The 20,240-nt window shown below is 44.8% G+C and overlaps 1 protein-coding gene across 3 annotated transcripts in view; it reads right to left on the reverse strand.

Moving 5' to 3' along the window:
• Window positions 1–20,240, reverse strand: part of LOC109879053 (leucine zipper putative tumor suppressor 2 homolog) — a 78,783-nt gene that overhangs the window by 7,610 nt on the left and 50,933 nt on the right. For 2 of the 3 annotated variants that reach the window (XM_020471242.2, XM_020471241.2), the window contains 2 exons: window positions 1,597–1,836; window positions 825–1,221 (listed from right to left, as the gene is read on the reverse strand). In XM_020471242.2, the coding sequence (XP_020326831.1) occupies window positions 825–1,221; window positions 1,597–1,799 (600 nt within the window). In that variant the 5' untranslated portion in view covers window positions 1,800–1,836. Of the gene's footprint in view, window positions 1–824; window positions 1,222–1,596; window positions 1,837–14,107; window positions 14,355–20,240 lie in introns of those variants that run through there. The other variant, XM_031823808.1, reaches the window with a different exon arrangement.

The following is a 20,240-nucleotide window of genomic DNA, read 5'->3' on the forward strand; positions in this document are numbered from 1 at the left end:
CTGGCCTCCCCCCGTTGAAGACAGGCACACTTATAGGACGGAAGGTCATTCTGAATGCTCTGATTGGCTTCATTAATATTCATAGGTTTCCAGTAAGCAGCTTTTCTAATGATTTTGAGTATGTCACGACATAAGAGAGAGGGGGAGAGAGAGAGAGAGACAGGGGGGAGGAGAGGGTGGAGAGAGGAAGAGAAAGTTGTAGGAACGGATCAAGAGAAGGAGGAGAGAGACAGAGAAAGACAGCTCTCTACACAGGTTCGGTAAGCGGTTTTCTTAATGGTTTCCCTCAGCCCTCATTAAGTGTGTCAGAGAATATGAGATAGCTCTGACATTGATTATATAGACGCGAGGTGACTGACTGTTAAAAGATCTATAGCCAGCATTGTCTGAGCTGTGATCATGGTTCCCGCTCTATAAATAGAAATGAATAGCCAATCAGAGAGCAGAGAGGATCTAAGGTAAAACATGTCGCATAGTAGCACCTCACCACCGGTGCTGTTTATTAGCTGGGAGTAGTTGGTTAATAGTGAGGTGATGAAATGTTCACTTCACCATTATATAGAAGTATTATTAGTTAGCTAGACTCTATGTTCTGTATATGAGCTTAGTGAGGATTTTACAAGTGAAACTTACAATTGAGAAAGAAAAAAAAGTATACTAATGATAGGCTTAATAAACACAATGACAATGCATGGGCATTACCAACAGGAAGCTGGGATGGTCTTTTCTTGACTATATAGTTAATATAGGACTTATTAGGGGTACCCAGATACCACAAGCTCGGAAACCACTTGACATTTTGGGAATCCCCCTCCGAAACTCACCTTCTCCAGTTTTCCCGACACAGGGATGAGTTTGGGCGGCGGCCCGCTGATATTCCCGTTGAGACCTCGGTTATTCCTCTGCTCCTCCGAGTCGCTACACGGACTCCCCACCGTCACCACATGGTTATCATTCACCTCCTCCCTCACAAACCCATAGTTCCCATTCCCTCCACTACCACCACCACCTCCAGCCACACACCCAGCCCCCCCAGCAGATTTACCCGCCCGAGGCTGCTTCTTGGTGGGCAGTGGCGGCGGCTGGAGCTTGGTGGGCTGGAGCTGGGTCTGGTTGTTGATGATCAGTAGTTGTTCCAGGGAGCTCCCACTGGGCAAGGTGTTGCTATCACCCTGGAGCTTGAAACAATTGGTAGTTGGGGTGTTACGGCGTGGCTTAGTGCTGAAATGAAAATAATTATCATTTAGAATAATCATTGATAAGAATTACAGTATACAGCACTTTTCCAGTAGCTCTTTTCCATAGTAAGGGAAGAATCACTAGCCTGGCCCCAGGTCTGTTTGTGCTCTTATTTGGTATGATAATCCCATAAGGAGTTGTCAATAGAGCAGAAACAAGGCAAAAGACTGGCATACAGGCTAGAAAATCACCTTGTCCACACCCAATATACTCCGAGTGCCAGATCTGTTTGTGCTACCATGCCAACTACTTGTCACTTATTCTCAAGCCATGTTTGTCTTGACCAGGACAGCAATAGAGTGGGCAAGGGCATGAACAGACTGGCACCCGGGCTACGACCGATGAGTAGCACCCTACCTGAACTCTCTGGTAGCCCGGCAGTGTCGCTGCTCCTGATGGGTCCGGCCAGAGATGAGGCTGCTGACGGAGCCCATGGTGGCTCCGGGGACAAAGGGGCCACAGGGCCCTCCGACGACAGGGGAGAGGGTGACGATATGGAGGCTTGTGGGAGGCTTGGGGTGGTCAGTCACAGACACAGGCAGGGTCTGAACCAGAGCCATGTTACCTGGACAACACCAGACATACACCCAACACACTCTGCAGAGAGAGAGAGAGAGAGAGAGAGAGAGGGAGGCAGTAACACAATTAGACCCAACCCAATTAAGAGAAAATAAGAATATATTTACACATTGCAAAGAATGAACACAAAAACTGAGCAAACCAGAATGCTATTTGGCCCTAACCAGAGAGTGCAAAGTGGCAGAATATCTGACCACTGTGACTGCCCAATTATTAAGGAAAGCTTTGACTATGTACAGACTAAGTCAGCATAGCCTTGCTATTGAGAAAGGCCACTGTAGGCAGACCTGGCTCTCAAGAGAAGACAGGCTATGTGCACACTGCCCACAAAATGAGGTGGAAACTGAGCTGCACTTCCTAACCTCCTGCCCAATGTATGACCATTTTAGAGACATGTATTTCCCTCAGATTACACAGATACACAAAGAATTCAGATAAACTCCCATATCGACTGGGTGAAATACCACGGTGTGTCATCACGACATGAAGAATTGTGACCTGTTGCCACAAGAACAAACACCTTTGTAAATACAATCCATATTTACGTTTATTTATTTTCCCTTTTGTACTTTTTGCACATCGTTACAACACTGTAAATAGACATAAAACAACATGTGAAATGTCTCTATTCCTTTGGAACTTTTGTGGGTGTAATATTTACTGTTTACTGTTAATTTTATATTGTTTATTTCACTTTTGTTTATAATCTATTTCACTTGCTTCCGCAATGTAAACATATGTTTCCCATGCAAATGAAGCCATTTGAATTTAATTGAGATAGAAAGAGAGATAGAGAGAAAAGTTGAATTTCAATGGAATTTTGTCAGGTCATCATGACGGCTACTGTTGGCTTCTCACTGATACAGTTAAAATGTCACACTCAAACCATCAGTATAGGAAACAGAGATAGAGAGTGTGTGCAGAGGGTAGAGAGAGTTCAATATCTTTTGTGTGTGTGTGTGTGCTTGGTGTTTAATTTCCAGCCAATATTATGCTAGTGTGAGTTGCCCCACATTTTATATTTAGCCTGTTGTGCATCACTCAAAGCTGTCTGGCCAAGAGGAATAATAAACACACACACACACACACCACACACACACACACACACACACACACACACACACACACACACACACACACACGTTTAGCAGATGTTATTGCGAGTGTAGCGAAATGCTTGTGCTTCTAGTTCTGACAGTGCAGCAATATCTAAGAAGTAATATCTAACAAGTAATATCTAACATTTTCACAACAAATACCTATTACACATAAATCTAAGTAAAGGAATAGAATTAAGAATATATAAATATATGGACGAGTAATGTCAGAGCGGCATAGACTAAGATACAGTAGGATAGAATACAGTATATACATATGAGATGAGTAATGCAAGATATGTAAACATTATTAAAGTCACATTATTAAAAGTGACTAGTGTTCCATTTATTAAAGTGGCCAATGATTTCAAGTCTGTATATGTAGGCTGCAGCCTCTCTGTGCTTGTCAGAGCTGTGTGTATAGGTGGCAGGGAAGTCAGGCGCAGGAGAGTCAAATGGAGTGTAAATGGAGTCTTTTAATATATGTCCACTTAACATGCTCCAAACACTAAATACGTACATACATAAATGAACATGGGTACGAGGACCCGTCGCGCACCTATACAACATTAACAACACTGACATAAAACAATCTCTGACAAAGACATGAGGGGAAACCGAGGGTTAAATACACAACATGTCATGAATGGGATTGAAACCAGGTGTGTGGGAAGACAAGACAAAACCAATGGAAAATGAAAAATGGATCAATGATGGCTAGAAGGCCGGTGACGTCGACCGCCGAGCGCCGCCTGAACAAGGAGAGGCAACGACTTCAGCAGAAGTCGTGGCAGTGCTAGTGATGGCTGTTTAACAATCTGATGATAGAAGGTTTGAGATAGAAGCTGTTTTTCAGTCTCTCGGTCCCAGCTTTGATGCACCTGTACTGACCTCACCTTCTGGATGATAGCAGGCTGAACAGGCCGTTGGCTTGGGTGGTTAAAATCAAATCAAACTGTATTTGTCACATGCGCCGAATACAAGTGTAGACCTTACCGTGAAATGCCTTCTTACACGCCCTTAACCAATAATTCAGTTCAAGAAGAGTTAAGAAAGTACTTACCAAATAAACTAAAGTAAAAAATAATAATAACCTAACAATAACGAGGCTATATACAGGGGGTACCTGTACCGAGTCAGTGTGCGGTGGTACAGGTTAGAGGTCATTTGTACATGTAGGTAGGGGTGAAGTGACTATGCAATCATAATAAACAGTGAGTAGCAGCAGTGTAAAAGCAAATGGAGGGGGGGGGGTCAATGTAAGTAGTCCGGTGGTCATCTGATTAGTTGTTCAGCAGTCTTATGGCTTGGGTGTAGAAGCTGTTAACTTCACTAGGGTAGGCTTGCGTCTGGGTTTCCCTTTGTAGTCCGTAATCGTTTTCAAGCTCTGCCACATCCGAAGCCTGTCAGAGCAGGTGTAGTAGGATTCAATCTTAATCCTGTATTGACGCTTTGCTTGTTTGATGGTTCGTCTGAGGGCAAAGCGGGATTTCTTGTAGGCATCTGAATTAGTGTCCTGCTCCTTGAAAGCGGCAGCTCTAGCCTTTAGCTCGATGCGGATGTTGCCTGTAATCCATGTCTTCTGGTTGGTATATGTACGTACTGTCACTGTGGGGATGACGTTGTCGATGCACTTATTGACGAAGCTGATGACTGAGGTGGTATACTCCTCAATGCCATTGGTTGAATCCCAGAACATATTCCAGTCTGTACTGGCAAAACAGTCCTGTAGTGTAGCATCCACGTCATCTGACCACTACTGTATTGAGTGAGTCACTTGTACTTCCTGCTTGAGTTTTTGCTTGTAAGCAGGATTCAGGAGGATATAATTATTGTCAGATTTGCCAAATGCAGGGTGAGGGAGAGCTTTGTATGCATCTCTTTGTGTGGAGTAAAGGTACTCTAGAATTGTTTTCCCTCTGGTTGCACATGCTGGTAAAAATGTGGCATTTTTCTTGTTTGCTTTGGCCTTATAGAGTTGGTTGAGTGTGATCTTAGTGCCAGCATCGGTCTGTGGTGGTAAATAGACGGCTACGAATAATATAGGAATCCAAGATGGCGTAGCAGTAAGTCGTCCTGTCGTGTCGTGTCCCTGTATATTTTGTTTATATTTTGTTTATTTTTCGTTTTTTTACATATTTTTCGTTTTTTACATAGCTATCCCTTTAAAAACATTTTGCTAAACCTAAGCTTCCAAATACGCTGGATCTTCACAACTAGCTATCTAGCTAAACCGCAACCCTGGATGATTACCCTTGGCTAGCGTTTCCACCCACTTAGCTTGAAGCTAGCCCGGCCTGCGCTACCACCGTAGCATACTCCTGAGCTACAATACCCGGGCCCACGACCGGTCTATCGATGTCACCGCATGAAGAGGAATAAACAGACTCACCCCATCGCGACGTCCCCCAAAGGCTAACTCTCTAGCCCTCGCTATCTCCCTGCTTGCTAATTCGGCCTGCTAACTGCTAGCTTGTCCAGCTCCGGTCCGCTAACTGCTACCTTGTCTAGCCCGGGCCTACAAACTGTTAGCTTGTTAGCACAGGCCTGCAAACCGCCTGAATCGCCGCGTCCCAAACGCCCACCGGACCCATATTTACTTTCTATCTCTTTTGACTTTTAATTTGTTTATACCTTCCGGAAACCTGCCTCACCCAATGTGATACGGAATCGCTATTATTTTTTATTTATTTTTAGAACACACTCAAGAACCTCCAGAAGCTAACCAGCTAACTAGCTACAAGCTATTTAGTCATTGTTCGTTTTTTTTTTTTTTTTTTTATATTTTTTTTTACCTGGATAACACTCGCCAGTCCAGCTTCCCTTCCCCATCCACCGCTGCCCCCTGGACACTGATCTCTTGGCTACATAGCTGATGCACGCTGGACTGTCCATAAATCACGGTACTCCATTCTGCTTGTTTGTTTTATCTGTTGGCCCCGTTGCCTAGTCTACGCCATTTTACCTGCTGTTGTTGTGCTAGCTGATTAGCTGTTGTCTCACCTACTGTTTTAGCTAGCTTTCCCAATTCAACACCTGTGATTACTGTATGCCTCGCTGTATGTCTCTCTCAAATGTCAATATGCCTTGTATACTGTTGTTCAGGTTAGTTATCATTGTTTTAGTTCACAATGGAGCCCCTAGTTCCACTCTTCATACCCCTGATAACTCCTTTGTCCCACCTCCCACACATGCGGTGACCTCACCCATTACTACCAGCATGTCCAGAGATACAACCTCTCTCATCATCACCCAGTGCCTGGGCTTACCTCCGCTGTACCCGCACCCCACCATACCCCTGTCTGCGCATTATGCCCTGAATATATTCTACCATGCCCAGAAACCTGCTCCTCTTATTCTCTGTCCCCAACGCTCTAGGCGACCAGTTTTGATAGCCTTTAGCCGCACCCTCATACTACTCCTTCTCTGTTCCGCGGGTGATGTGGAGGTAAACCCAGGCCCTGCATGTCCCCAGGCACCCTCATTTGTTGACTTCTGTGTTCGAAAAAGCCTTGGTTTCATGCATGTCAACATCAGAAGCCTCCTCCCTAAGTTTGTCTTACTCACTGCTTTAGCACACTCTGCTAACCCTGATGTCCTTGCTGTGTCTGAATCCTGGCTCAGGAAGGCCACCAAAAATTCAGAGATTTCCATACCCAACTATAACATCTTCCGTCAAGATAGAACTGCCAAAGGGGGAGGAGTTGCAGTTTACTGCAGAGATGGCCTGCAAAGTAATGTCATACTTTCCAGGTCCATACCCAAACAGTTCGAACTACTAATTTTGAAAATTACTCTCTCCAGAAATAAGTCTCTCACGGTTGCCGCCTGCTACCGACCCCCCTCAGCTCCCAGCTGTGCCCTGGACACCATTTGTGAATTGATCGCCCCCCATCTAGCTTCAGAGTTTGTTCTGTTAGGTGACCTAAACTGGGATATGCTTAACACCCCGCCAGTCCTACAATCTAAGCTAGATGCCCTCAATCTCACACAAATCATCAAGGAACCCACCAGGTACAACCCTAACTCTGTAAACAAGGGCACCCTCATAGACGTCATCCTGACCAACTGGCCCTCCAAATACACCTCCGCTGTCTTCAACCAGGATCTCAGCGATCACTGCCTCATTGCCTGTATCCGCTACGGAGCCGCAGTCAAACGACCACCCCTCATCACTGTCAAACGCTCCCTAAAACACTTCTGTGAGCAGGCCTTTCTAATCGACCTGGCCCGGGTATCCTGGAAGGACATTGACCTCATCCCGTCAGTTGAGGATGCCTGGTCATTCTTTAAAAGTAACTTCCTCACCATTTTAGATAAGCATGCTCCGTTCAAAAAATGCAGAACTAAGAACAGATACAGCCCTTGGTTCACCCCAGACCTGACTGCCCTCGACCAGCACAAAAACATCCTGTGGCGGACTGCAATAGCATCGAATAGTCCCCGTGATATGCAACTGTTCAGGGAAGTCCGGAACCAATACACGCAGTCAGTCAGGAAAGCTAAGGCCAGCTTCTTCAGGCAGAAGTTTGCATCCTGTAGCTCCAACTCCAAAAAGTTCTGGGACACTGTGAAGTCCATGGAGAACAAGAGCACCTCCTCCCAGCTGCCCACTGCACTGAGGCTAGGTAACACGGTCACCACTGATAAATCCATGATTATCGAAAACTTCAATAAGCATTTCTCAACGGCTGGCCATGCCTTCCGCCTGGCTACTTCAACCTCGGCCAACAGCTCCGCCCCCCCCGCAGCTCCTCGCCCAAGCCTCTCCAGGTTCTCCTTTACCCAAATCCAGATAGCAGATGTTCTGAAAGAGCTGCAAAACCTGGACCCGTACAAATCAGCTGGGCTTGACAATCTGGACCCTCTATTTCTGAAACTATCTGCCACCATTGTCGCAACCCCTATTACCAGCCTGTTCAACCTCTCTTTCATCTCGTCTGAGATCCCCAAGGATTGGAAAGCTGCCGCAGTCATCCCCCTCTTCAAAGGGGGAGACACCCTGGACCCAAACTGTTACAGACCTATATCCATCCTGCCCTGCCTATCTAAGGTCTTCGAAAGCCAAGTCAACAAACAGGTCACTGACCATCTCGAATCCCACCGTACCTTCTCCGCTGTGCAATCTGGTTTCCGAGCCGGTCATGGGTGCACCTCAGCCACACTCAAGGTACTAAACGACATCATAACCGCCATCGATAAAAGACAGTACTGTGCAGCCGTCTTCATCGACCTTGCCAAGGCTTTCGACTCTGTCAATCACCATATTCTTATCGGCAGACTCAGTAGCCTCGGTTTTTCGGATGACTGCCTTGCCTGGTTCACCAATTACTTTGCAGACAGAGTTCAGTGTGTCAAATCGGAGGGCATGCTGTCCGGTCCTCTGGCAGTCTCTATGGGGGTGCCACAGGGTTCAATTCTCGGGCCGACTCTTTTCTCTGTGTATATCAATGATGTTGCTCTTGCTGCGGGCGATTCCCTGATCCACCTCTACGCAGACGACACCATTCTATATACTTTCGGCCCGTCTTTGGACACTGTGCTATCTAACCTCCAAACAAGCTTCAATGCCATACAACACTCCTTCCGTGGCCTCCAACTGCTCTTAAACGCTAGTAAAACCAAATGCATGCTTTTCAACCGGTCGCTGCCTGCACCTGCATGCCCGACTAGCATCACCACCCTGGATGGTTCCGACCTAGAATATGTGGACGTCTATAAGTACCTAGGTGTCTGGCTAGACTGCAAACTCTCCTTCCAGACTCATATCAAACATCTCCAATCGAAAATCAAATCAAGAGTCGGCTTTCTATTCCGCAACAAAGCCTGCTTCACTCAAGCCGCCAAGCTTACCCTAGTAAAACTGACTATCCTACCGATCCTCGACTTCGGCGATGTCATCTACAAAATGGCTTCCAACACTCTACTCAGCAAACTGGATGCAGTCTATCACAGTGCCATCCGTTTTGTCACTAAAGCACCTTATACTACCCACCACTGCGACTTGTATGCTCTAGTCGGCTGGCCCTCGCTACATATTCGTCGCCAGACCCACTGGCTCCAGGTCATCTACAAGTCTATGCTAGGTAAAGCTCCGCCTTATCTCAGCTCACTGGTCACGATGGCAACACCCATCCGTAGCACGCGCTCCAGCAGGTGTATCTCACTGATCATCCCTAAAGCCAACACCTCATTTGGCCGCCTTTCGTTCCAGTACTCTGCTGCCTGTGACTGGAACGAATTGCAAAAATCGCTGAAGTTGGAGACTTTTATCTCCCTCACCAACTTCAAACATCAGCTATCTGAGCAGCTAACCGATCGCTGCAGCTGTACATAGTCTATTGGTAAATAGCCCACCCTTTCACCTACCTCATCCCCGTACTGTTTTTATTTATTTACTTTTCTGCTCTTCTGCACACCAATATCTCTACCTGTACATGACCATCTGATCTTTTATCACTCCAGTGTTAATCTGCAAAATTGTAATTATTTGCCTACCTCCTCATGCCTTTTGCACACATTGTATATAGACCCCCCCTTCGTTTTCTACTGTGTTATTGACTTGTTAATTGTTTACTCCATGTGTAACTCTTTGTTGTATGCTCACACTGCTATGCTTTATCTTGGCCAGGTCGCAGTTGCAAATGAGAACTTGTTCTCAACTAGCCTACCTGGTTAAATAAAGGTGAAATAAAAAAAATAAAAAATAAATAAATAAATAGATGAGAACTCTCTTGGTCTACAGCTTATCATAAGGTACTCTACCTCAGGCGGGCAATACCTCAAGACTTCTTTTATACTAGACATCGCGCACCAGCTGTTATTGACAAAAAGACACACAACCCCACTCCTCGTCTTACCAGACGTAGCTTCTCTGTTCTGCCGGTGCATTGAAAATCCCTCCAGCTCTATATTATCTGTGTTGTCGTTCAGCAACGACTCAGTGAAACATAAGATATTACAGTTCTTAATGTCCTGTTGGTAGGATAATCGTAATCGTAGCTCATCAATTTTATTTTCCAATGATTGCATGTTAGCAAGTAGAATTGATGGCAGTGGGAGTTTACTCTGATCGCCTACGGATTCTCAGAAGGCAGCGTGATCTGCAACCTTTTTTCCTCTGTCTTTTCTTTACGCAAATGACATGGATCTGGGCCTGTTCCCGGGAGAGCAGTATATCTTTCTCATCAGACTCATTAAAGGAAAAAGCTTCTTCCAGTTCGTGGTGAGTAATCCCAGTTCTGATGTCCAGAAGTTATTTTCGGTCATAAGAGACAGTGCCAGCAACATTATGTACAAAATAAGTTAAATAATAAGTTACAAACAACACTAAAAAACTAACAAGATAGCACAATTGGTTACAGGCATGTAAAACGTCAGCGATCCTCTTCGGCACCATTTTACACTTAACACTCAGGTTGTTGTCCTTGATGATGTTTTTGGCCTTCCTGTGACATCAGGAGCTGTAGGTGTCCTGGAGGGCAGGTAGTTTGGCCCCGGTGATGCGTTGTGCACGTATGAGGGAGACTGTGTGCTGAGTGAGTGTGTGTGTGTGTGTGTGTGTGTGTGGTATGCGAGAATTTGACCATTTCCCAGGCCGGAATCATCATGGATCACATCCTCCTTTCACCTTCAGCCCCCCACCCCTCTCCTCACCCCCAGTCCAGCCAAGGTCTACTCTGCCTGGAATAATGGCATTAGAGGACCCTCCAGGACGGTAGGTGCCACCCCCTACCCTAATCCTGTGACCCCAGCAGGAGTGGGCCATAACTGGGCAGACTCCCTCCTCTCCCCCTTGACCTCCAGGGGCCCGGTTTTGTTCCTGCTACTCTGGGATACAAATCCCCAGAGCCAATTTCTCTCTGATGTTGTTCACCGATTATTTCTAAAGTTATTGAAGTAACTACTCCTCCTCCCTCACACACACATTCCCCGCTCCATTCTCCTTCACTAGTTAGACCGAGCTAAAATACACTTCACCTTCTCCTTTCCAAAACATGCTGAGAAAGTGTGTTTGTTGTCTGAGCTCTACTTTGCCTCAGATGCAGTGAGGGTAATTAGCAGAGGATGATTTGGAAGAATGCCACAAAAACACTGCAGAAGTATCTTGTTCTTTGGAAGCTTATGTAAATACGTTTTGAAAAACTTTAAAGTTTGACAATGCCTTAACAGAAAATGCTTTAAACTGTAACAAAGTGCCTAACGAGCTTGTCTGGTGATGCAACTCCATTCCCCATCTTTGAATAGCATCTGACGAATGACTGAAGAGATGTAAAAGAGGAATGAGGCTCCAGATACCTCTCTCTTTCTGATAGCTAGTAGATGAGACTGAAGGGTAGTGGTGTGACCGAGGATCTTTACCTCTACCTCTACCCAGATAGGATCCGTCACTGGGAAGTATATGATAAATCTGTTAATAACTCCAGGGTTGCCACAGGGAGGAAAGGATTATTACGGATATCTGAGTCACCTCTGGGATTTTGCAGAATCTCTACAGACTTCCGGAATGTCTATGGTGCTCCAGAGAGAAAGAAAGGATGGAAAAGCCAGGTATTCCAATCAAGAGGCACAGCAAAGATCCCAAATCTCTTGGGAATGAGGACACTTGAGATTTAATCCTGTTTGGTTAGTGTTTGGTGTGCATACAGATACTGAGCATCATGGGTAAGAGGGATTTTTAAGGAATGGCCATCTCCTGTCTCTATACGCACATACACTGAGTGTACAAAACATTCTGAACACCTTCCTAATATTGAGTTGCACCCCCTTTTCCCTCAGAACAGCTTCAATTCGTTGGGGCATGTACGCTACAAAATGTCAAAAGTATTCTACAGTGCCGCTGGCCCATGTTGACTCCAATCCTTCCCACAGTTGTGTCAAGTTGGCTGGATGTCCTTTGATTGGTGGACCATTCTTGATACACACAGAAAACTGTTCAGAGTTTAAAAAAAACAGCAGCGTTGCAGTTCTTGACACACTCAAACCAGTGCGCCTGGCACCTACTATCATAACCTGTTCAAAGGTTATTTTGGAAGTTATTTGTAAGTTTGATCATGCTAATAAAGATCTTTAACAATACAAGAATAGTGTGTACACATATAATATATTATTTCTGTACCTGCTGAGGGGAGGACGGCTCATAATAATGGCCGGAACGGAGCGAATGGAATGACATCAAACCATCTGTTTGATGTATTCGATACCATTCCACTGATTCTGCTCCAGCCATTACCACAAGCCTGTCCTCCCCAATTAAGGTACCACCAACCTCCTGTGCTCTGTACTGCCTTAGTAATCATGATTCATGACATGTCATATCAAAAGTCCCCTCAAGAACCAAGTTCTCACTAGTTGCTGTAGGGTGTCTGGCCATTTGGCTGAAGAATGCTCTCCTTCCCTCCCTGATCTTCTGTCTAGCAACAAGGATAGATAGAGTTGCAGAGAGCAGTAAATGTCAAGTAAGTTACTTCAGAATGGAGCCAACACAATGTTTCCGTGTTTCACCTCTTCTCCTCCCTCCACTCATCCCTCTTTCCTGTCCATGCTTATTTTCTGCCACATCCTCTTCCTCCTTTCCTTTTTTTCCTGTTCTGGATTATCACTCCACTGCACTCCTGTCTTTCCTCCTGTCCCTTTCCTCTCCAACCCCATTTCCACACCGCTCCATTTCGATGTATCCTTTCCCTTACTAAGCCACCATAGCGTGACGGATCCATGGCAAAGCAACCGTGAGCAACAGGTGTAGGATATCAATCTGATTTACAGTAGGAATCCAGTAGGGCTACAAAGGGCATTGAGCAAGTTCATACGCTTTTTGTCCTTACAGCAGCTTAGGGTTAGGGTAACAGTTAGGGTTAGGGTAACAGTTAGGGTTAGGGTAACAGGTAGGGTTAGGGTAACAGGTAGGGTTAGGGTAACAGTTAGGGTTAGGGTAACAGTTAGGGTTAGGGTAACAGTTAGGGTTAGGGTAACAGTTAGGGTTAGGGTAACAGGTAGGGTTAGGGTAACAGTTAGGGTTAGGGAAACAGTTAGGGTTAGGGTAACAGTTAGGGTTAGGGTAACAGTTAGGGTTAGGGTAACAGTTAGGGTTTGTGGTGAAAATCACAGCTGAACGGCAGGTAGCCTAGCGGTTAAGAGCGTTGGGCCAGTAACTGAAAAGTTGCTGGTTCGAATCCCTGAGCTGACAAGGTGCAAAATCTGTCGATGTGCCCTCAAACAAAGCACTTAACCCCAATTGCTCCTGTAAAACGCTATGGAAAAGAGTGTCTGATAAATGAGTAAAATCTACAAAAAATGCTTGCCCATATGGTGACTGTCATACTTCCCTCCTCTCTAGCATGGCTAAAGTGATGACAGTTGGATCTAGGTCACAACAACAGCAAAATGGCCACACATGCGCTTCAAATCCAATTTTATTGGACACATACACATATTTAACAGATGTTAATGAGGGTATAGCGAAATGCTTGTGTTCCTAGCTCCAAGTATGCAGTAACACACACAGCTGCAGAAGCATTGTCTCCGTTTATCAGATAAGATTGTGTTATCTGGAGGCAGAAATGCACACACGCACACAAGTGTTACGACCTGGATGTATAATTGATGTAAGGAGGGATTTACGTTTCATGAATACAGCTTAATTATGGGTCTCTCTGTTGATTAACGCAAAGACACACACACACACTTGAACACTTAAAGCTGCAACACTTAAAGCTCCTTGTCTTTAGTTTTGGTTTTGCGTCTTCTACTTTTGGTTTTGTACACCAGCGTCAAACAGCAGAAAATACATTCTTTTTGGTTATTGAAAATATATTTCACAGCGGTTGATTATCTCCACTATAGTTGCTGGTTTTGTCACATAAACTGAAATTAGGCAAACTATTAGAATTTTAACCAGGAAATGGCGGAGCGATTACTGCATATTGCACCTTTAAAATAGATCAATTCTAAACTGACTATAGAGATAACTGTCACAGTTAACGATATCAGACAGACAGATAAATGAGCATAGAGGTGGAACACAGAGAAGAGAGAAGGGATAAGAGCGATAGAGAGATAGAGAAGAGAGTGAGAGAAGCGAGATAGTGAGTAACTCACTGACTGACTGAGTGACTAGCTGACTCCCTGACTGGCTAAGAGAAACAGAGGTATAGGAAAAGAATGAGTGAGTCATGTTAAAGTTTAAACCATACCTAATAAGGAGCCATGTCCATTGGTCACGCATCCGCTGAAACCTTACATTCAAATCTCAGACGGGTTGAAACAGATACTGTTACTTGAACTCTTTAACAAAGAGAGATCTCCTTTCATGCCTGTCCAAAAGCTTGGAGGTTATTGCCCTTACATTCCTCCACAGAGACTGTCTGTCTGATGTCTCTGTCACCTTCCCTCACATGGCTTTTAGACTTGTAGCGCGTGTGCGTTTCCACTCCTTACTAGCTTATGGCTCCTGAGCGGCGCAGTGGTCCAAGGCACTCTGGTTCGATCCCGGGCTGTATCACAACCGTGATCGGGAGTCCCATAGGGCGGTGCAAAATTGGGCCTGCGTCGTCCGGGTTAGTGGAGGGTTTGGCTGGAGTTGGCCGTCATTGTAAATTAAAATATGTTCTTAACTGACTTGCCTAGTTAAATAGAAAAATGAAATAAAAAATAGCCTCTATGGCTGCCAGTTGGTTTCTGTGTTTGCCAATTGTTCCTAGTTTGGGAGGTACGTAGCTTTGCTGAATGAATCAGTCTGCCACCAGGTTACTAACCCACTACATTAAAGTCTGCCACCAGGTTACTAACCCACTACATTAAAGTCTGCCACCAGGTTACTAACCCACTACATTAAAGTCTGCCACCAGGTTACTAACCCACTACATTAAAGTCTGCCACCAGGTTACTAACCCACTACATTAAAGTCTGCCACCAGGTTACTAACCCACTACATTAAAGTCTGCCATCAGGTTACTAACCCACTACATTAAAGTCTGCCACCAGGTTACTAACCCACTACATTAAAGTCTGCCATCAGGTTACTAACCCACTACATTAAAACTTCTTAAGGCTGCAGGGGCAGTATTGAGTAGCTTGGATGAAAGGTGCTCATATCAAACAGCCTGCTCCTCAGTCATAGTTGCTAATATTTGCATATTATTATTAGTATTGGATAGAAAACACTCTGAAGTTTCTAAAACTGTTTGAATGATGTCTGTGAGTATAACAGAACTCATATTGGCAGGTAAAATCCTGAGTTGAAATCAAAACAGGAAGTCGGAAATCTGAGCTTGAATGTATTCACCAGAGTCCCCAATGAAATCCCCTTGAGATATGAATGATGTTGCACTGCCTAGGGGTTCCACTAGATGTCAACCACCAATAGAAATTATAATGAGGCTTCTATGTTGTTGTGGGAGTGAATGAGAGCAGAATATATCAGCTGTCCATCAAGCAGCCATTTTGTGATCGCACTTTTTCCTCATGGAAAGAATACTCCGGTTGGAACTTTATTGAAGCTATATGTTAAAAACATCCTAATGATTGATTCTGTACTTAGTTTGAAATGTTTCTTCGACCGGTAATATCACTTTTTGAAGTTTTTGTCCGATATAACGCTGACCAGAATTAGCGTTTGGATATGTATACCAAACGCACTAAAAAAAGAAGGTATTTGGACATAAATGACTGACATTTTCGAACAAAACAAACATTTATTGTGGACCTGGGATTCCTGGAGTGCTTTCTGATGTAGATCTTCAAAGGTAAGGGAATATTTATCATGTCATTTCTTGTTTATGTTGACGCCATCATGCGGCTGTGTTGTTTTTACTTTTGAGCGCCGTCTCAGATTATTGCATGCATTTCTTTTTCTGTAAAGTTTTTTCAAATCTGACACAGCGGTTGCATTAAGGAGAGGTATATCTATAATTCCATGTGTATAACTATATTATCATCTACATTTATGATGAGTATTTCTGTTGAATGATGTGGCTATGCAAAGTCACTTGATGTTTTTGGAACTAGTGAATCTAACGCGCCAATGTAAACTCAGATTTTAAAAATATAAATATGAACTTTATCAAACAAAACATGTATTGTGTAACATGAAGTCCTATGAGTGTCATCTGATGAAGATAATTCAAGGTTAGTGATTCATTTTATCTTTATTTCAGCTTTTTGTGAATGCTATATTTTGCTGGAAAATGGCTGTGCTTATTGTGGTTTGGTGGAGACCTAACAGAATCGTTTGTAGTGCTTTCGCTGAAAAGCCTATTTGAAATCGGATACTTTGGTGGGATTAACAATGAGAAAAGCTTTAAAATGATATAAGACACATGTATGTTTTAGGAATTGTAATTATGAGATTTCTGTGGTTTGAATTTGGCGCCCTCTATTTTCACTGGTAGTTGTCATATCGATCCCGGTAGTGGGATTGCAGCCTCAAATGGTTCAATTCTGCCACCAGGTTACTAGCCCACTACATTAAAGCAGGATGTCTATGCTGAAACATAGAATACACACACAAATGAAACCAGCTAGTAAACGTTGCATGTAGTCAGATGAAACCAGCTAGTAAACAGTGCCTGTGGTCAGATGAAACCAGCTAGTAAACGCTGCCTGTGGTCAGATGAAACCAGCTAGTAAACGTTGCCTGTGGTCAGATGAAACCAGCTAGTAAACGTTGCCTGTGGTCAGATGAAACCAGCTAGTAAACGTTGCCTGTGGTCAGATGAAACCAGCTAGTAAACGCTGCCTGTGGTCAGATGAAACCAGCTAGTAAACGCTGCCTGTGGTCAGATGAAACCAGCTAGTAAACGCTGCCTGTGGTCAGATGAAACCAGCTAGTAAACGCTGCCTGTGGTCAGATGAAACCAGCTAGTAAATGTTGCCTGTGGTCAGATGAAACCAGCTAGTAAATGCTGCCTGTAGTCAGGTGAAACCAGCTAGTAAACGTTGCCTGTAGTCAGATGAAACCAGCTAGTAAACGCTGCCTGTGGTCAGATGAAACCAGCTAGTAAACGCTGCCTGTGGTCAGATGAAACCAGCTAGTAAACGCTGCCTGTGGTCAGATGAAACCAGCTAGTAAACGTTGCCTGTAGTCAGATGAAACCAGCTAGTAAACGTTGCCTGTGGTCAGATGAAACCAGCTAGTAAACGCTGCCTGTAGTCAGATGAAACCAGCTAGTAAACGCTGCCTGTAGTCAGATGAAACCAGCTAGTAAACGCTGCCTGTAGTCAGATGAAACCAGCTAGTAAACGCTGCCTGTGGTCAGATGAAACCAGCTAGTAAATGCTGCCTGTGGTCAGATGAAACCAGCTAGTAAACGCTGCCTGTAGTCAGATGAAACCAGCTAGTAAACGCTGCCTGTAGTCAGATGAAACCAGCTAGTAAACGTTGCCTGTAGTCAGATGAAACCAGCTAGTAAACGTTGCCTGTGGTCAGATGAAACCAGCTAGTAAACGCTGCCTGTAGTCAGATGAAACCAGCTAGTAAACGTTGCCTGTGGTCAGATGAAACCAGCTAGTAAACGTTGCCTGTGGTCAGATGAAACCAGCTAGTAAACGCTGCCTGTGGTCAGATGAAACCAGCTAGTAAACGTTGCCTGTAGTCAGATGAAACCAGCTAGTAAACGCTGCCTGTAGTCAGATGAAACCAGCTAGTAAACGCTGCCTGTAGTCAGATGAAACCAGCTAGTAAACGCTGCCTGTAGTCAGATGAAACCAGCTAGTAAACGCTGCCTGTAGTCAGATGAAACCAGCTAGTAAACGCTGCCTGTAGTCAGATGAAACCAGCTAGTAAACGTTGCCTGTAGTCAGATGAAACCAGCTAGTAAACGCTGCCTGTAGTACACCAGCAACAAAAGCCTTTTTTAAGGTCAACTTGTTGCTATTGCAAACTTCTGCTACTCTCTCTGTTTGGATCAGTTGCCATGGCACTAGAGGCCCACATGTTTATGCCCAGGGTGAAATGCAAAAGAGGGAGGGAGAGAGGGTGGGAGGGAGGGCTGGAATGAGAGAAAGAAAGGAAAAAAGGGGAAAAGACAGAATGAAAGAACAAAAAAGAGAATGAAATAGGACACTGGGAATAGGTGAAAGAAAAAAAGAGAGAAAGAAAGAGTGAATGAGTGTGTGTGTGTGTGTCAGTCTGACAAGGGGCAGGTTGGCTCCTTAGCATCTCAAAGCATCTGGGCTCCATTATGGCCTGACTATAGAGTATAGAAACACACACACACACACACACACAGTGAGTCCCTATGGGGGTTGAGAGAGCGAGAGGAGCAGGCAGTAATCCATTGTAAGTGGATGTAGTCAGAGACCTCAAGAAGACATAAGGAGAAACACAAACACGGGGACATCTGGGGTACAGTAGCTGTCAATCACACAAGGAGCGTCTCCAGTGGCACCACCCGGGAGTATACTGGTAGAGTGTACACAAACACACAAACAAATGCATGCAGGCAGGCACAGCAGGTGGGGTTCACTGTATGGGCATAGGAGGAGTGCTGTGATGTTGCCAAAGTGTGACAGTGGTATTGGTCTGCAGCATTAATCATTATAATTGCTACAGGGATTGATTAATCAGGCCTTGGTTGTTCATCATAGTCGTTGCAGGGATTGATTAATCAGGCCTTGGCTGGTCATCATAGTCGTTACAGGGATTGATTAATCAGGACTTGGCTGGTCATCATAGTCGTTACAGGGATTGATTAATCAGGCCTTGGCTGGTCATCATAGTCGTTACAGGGATTGATTAATCAGGCCTTGGCTGGTCATCATAGTCGTTATAGGGATTGATTAATCAGGCCTTGGCTGGTCATCATAGTCGTTATAGGGATTGAAAAATCAGGTCAGTGACTTTAAAAGTGGCCAGTTTTCCAACAAGTCAGTTCGTCAAATTTCTGCCCTGCTAGAGCTGCCCCCGTTGACTGTAAGTGCTGTTATTGTGAAGTGAAACGTCTAGGAGCAACAGCGTCTCAGCCGCAAAGTGGTAGGCAACACAAGCTCACAGAACGGGACCGCTGACTGCTGAAGCGTGTAAAAATTGTCTGTCCTCCGTTGCAACACTACCGAGTTCCAAACTGCTTCTGGAAGCAACGTCAGCACAAGAACTGTTCGTCGGGAGCTTCATGAAATGGTTTTCCATGGCTGAGCAGCCACTCACAAGCCTAAGATCACCATACACAATGCCAAGCATCGGCTGGAGTGGTGTAAAGCTCGCCGCCATTTGACTTTGGAGCAGTGGAAACGCGTTCTCTGGAGTGATGAATCACGCTTCACCATCTGGCAGCCGACAGACAAATCTGGGTTTGGCAGATGCCAGGAGAATGCTATCTGCCCGAATGCATAGTGCCAACTGTAAAATTTGGTGGAGGAGGAATAATTGTCTGGTGCTGTTTTCCATGGTTAGGGCAAGGCCCCTTCATTCCAGTGAAGGGAAATCTTAACACTACAGCATACAATGACATTCTAGACAATTATGTGCTTCCAACTTTGTGGCAAATATTTGGGTCTAGCCCTTTCCTGTTTCAGCATGAGAATGCCTCCGTGCACAAAGCGAGGTCCATACAGAAATGGTTTGTCGTGGAAGAACTTGACTATCCTGCACAGGGCCCTGACCTCAACCCCATCGAACACCTTTGGGATGAATTGGAACGCCGACTGTGAGCCAGGCCTAATCGCCAAACATCATTGCCCGGCTCTCTAATGCTCTTGTGGCTGAATGGAAGCAAGTCCCAGCAGCAATATTCCAACATCTAGTGGAAAGCCTTTGCAGAAGAGTGGCTGTTTTAGCAGCAAAGGAGGGACCAACTCCATATTAATGCCCATGCTTTTGGAATGAGATGCTCGACGAGCAGGTGTCCACATACCTTTGGCCATGTGTGTGTATATTCATCTATTACACTTTATTCTATTATGTTCCATGTTATTTAGTCTGTGGGTGTGGCCATAAGGAATACAGTAGGAGACAGCTCTGGGGCAGATGAGGTTTACAGTTGGTCCTTAGTCAGCTGGTCAGGTCAGGTCTGGTATGTCTGGTCTTTCTGTCTGGTTTGTCTGTTTGGTCCATCTGTCTGGTCTGGTCTGGTCTGTTTGGTCTGGTCTGTCTATCTGGTCTGGACTGTCTTACCTGTCTGTCTGGTCTGTCTATCCTTTCTGTCTATCTGGTCTTGTCTATCTGTCTGGTCTGTCTATCATTTCTGTCTGGTCTTGTCTGGTCTGATCTTGTTTGGTCTGTCTGATCTGGTCTAGTCTGTCTGGCATGTATTGTTTGGTCTAGTCTGGTCTTGCCTGTCTGGTCAGTCTGGTCTGTCTGTCTGGTCTGGTCTATAATTTCTGTTTATT

This window comes from Oncorhynchus kisutch, linkage group LG4, assembly GCF_002021735.2.
Source record: "Oncorhynchus kisutch isolate 150728-3 linkage group LG4, Okis_V2, whole genome shotgun sequence".
Classification (NCBI taxonomy): Eukaryota; Metazoa; Chordata; class Actinopteri; order Salmoniformes; family Salmonidae; genus Oncorhynchus; species Oncorhynchus kisutch.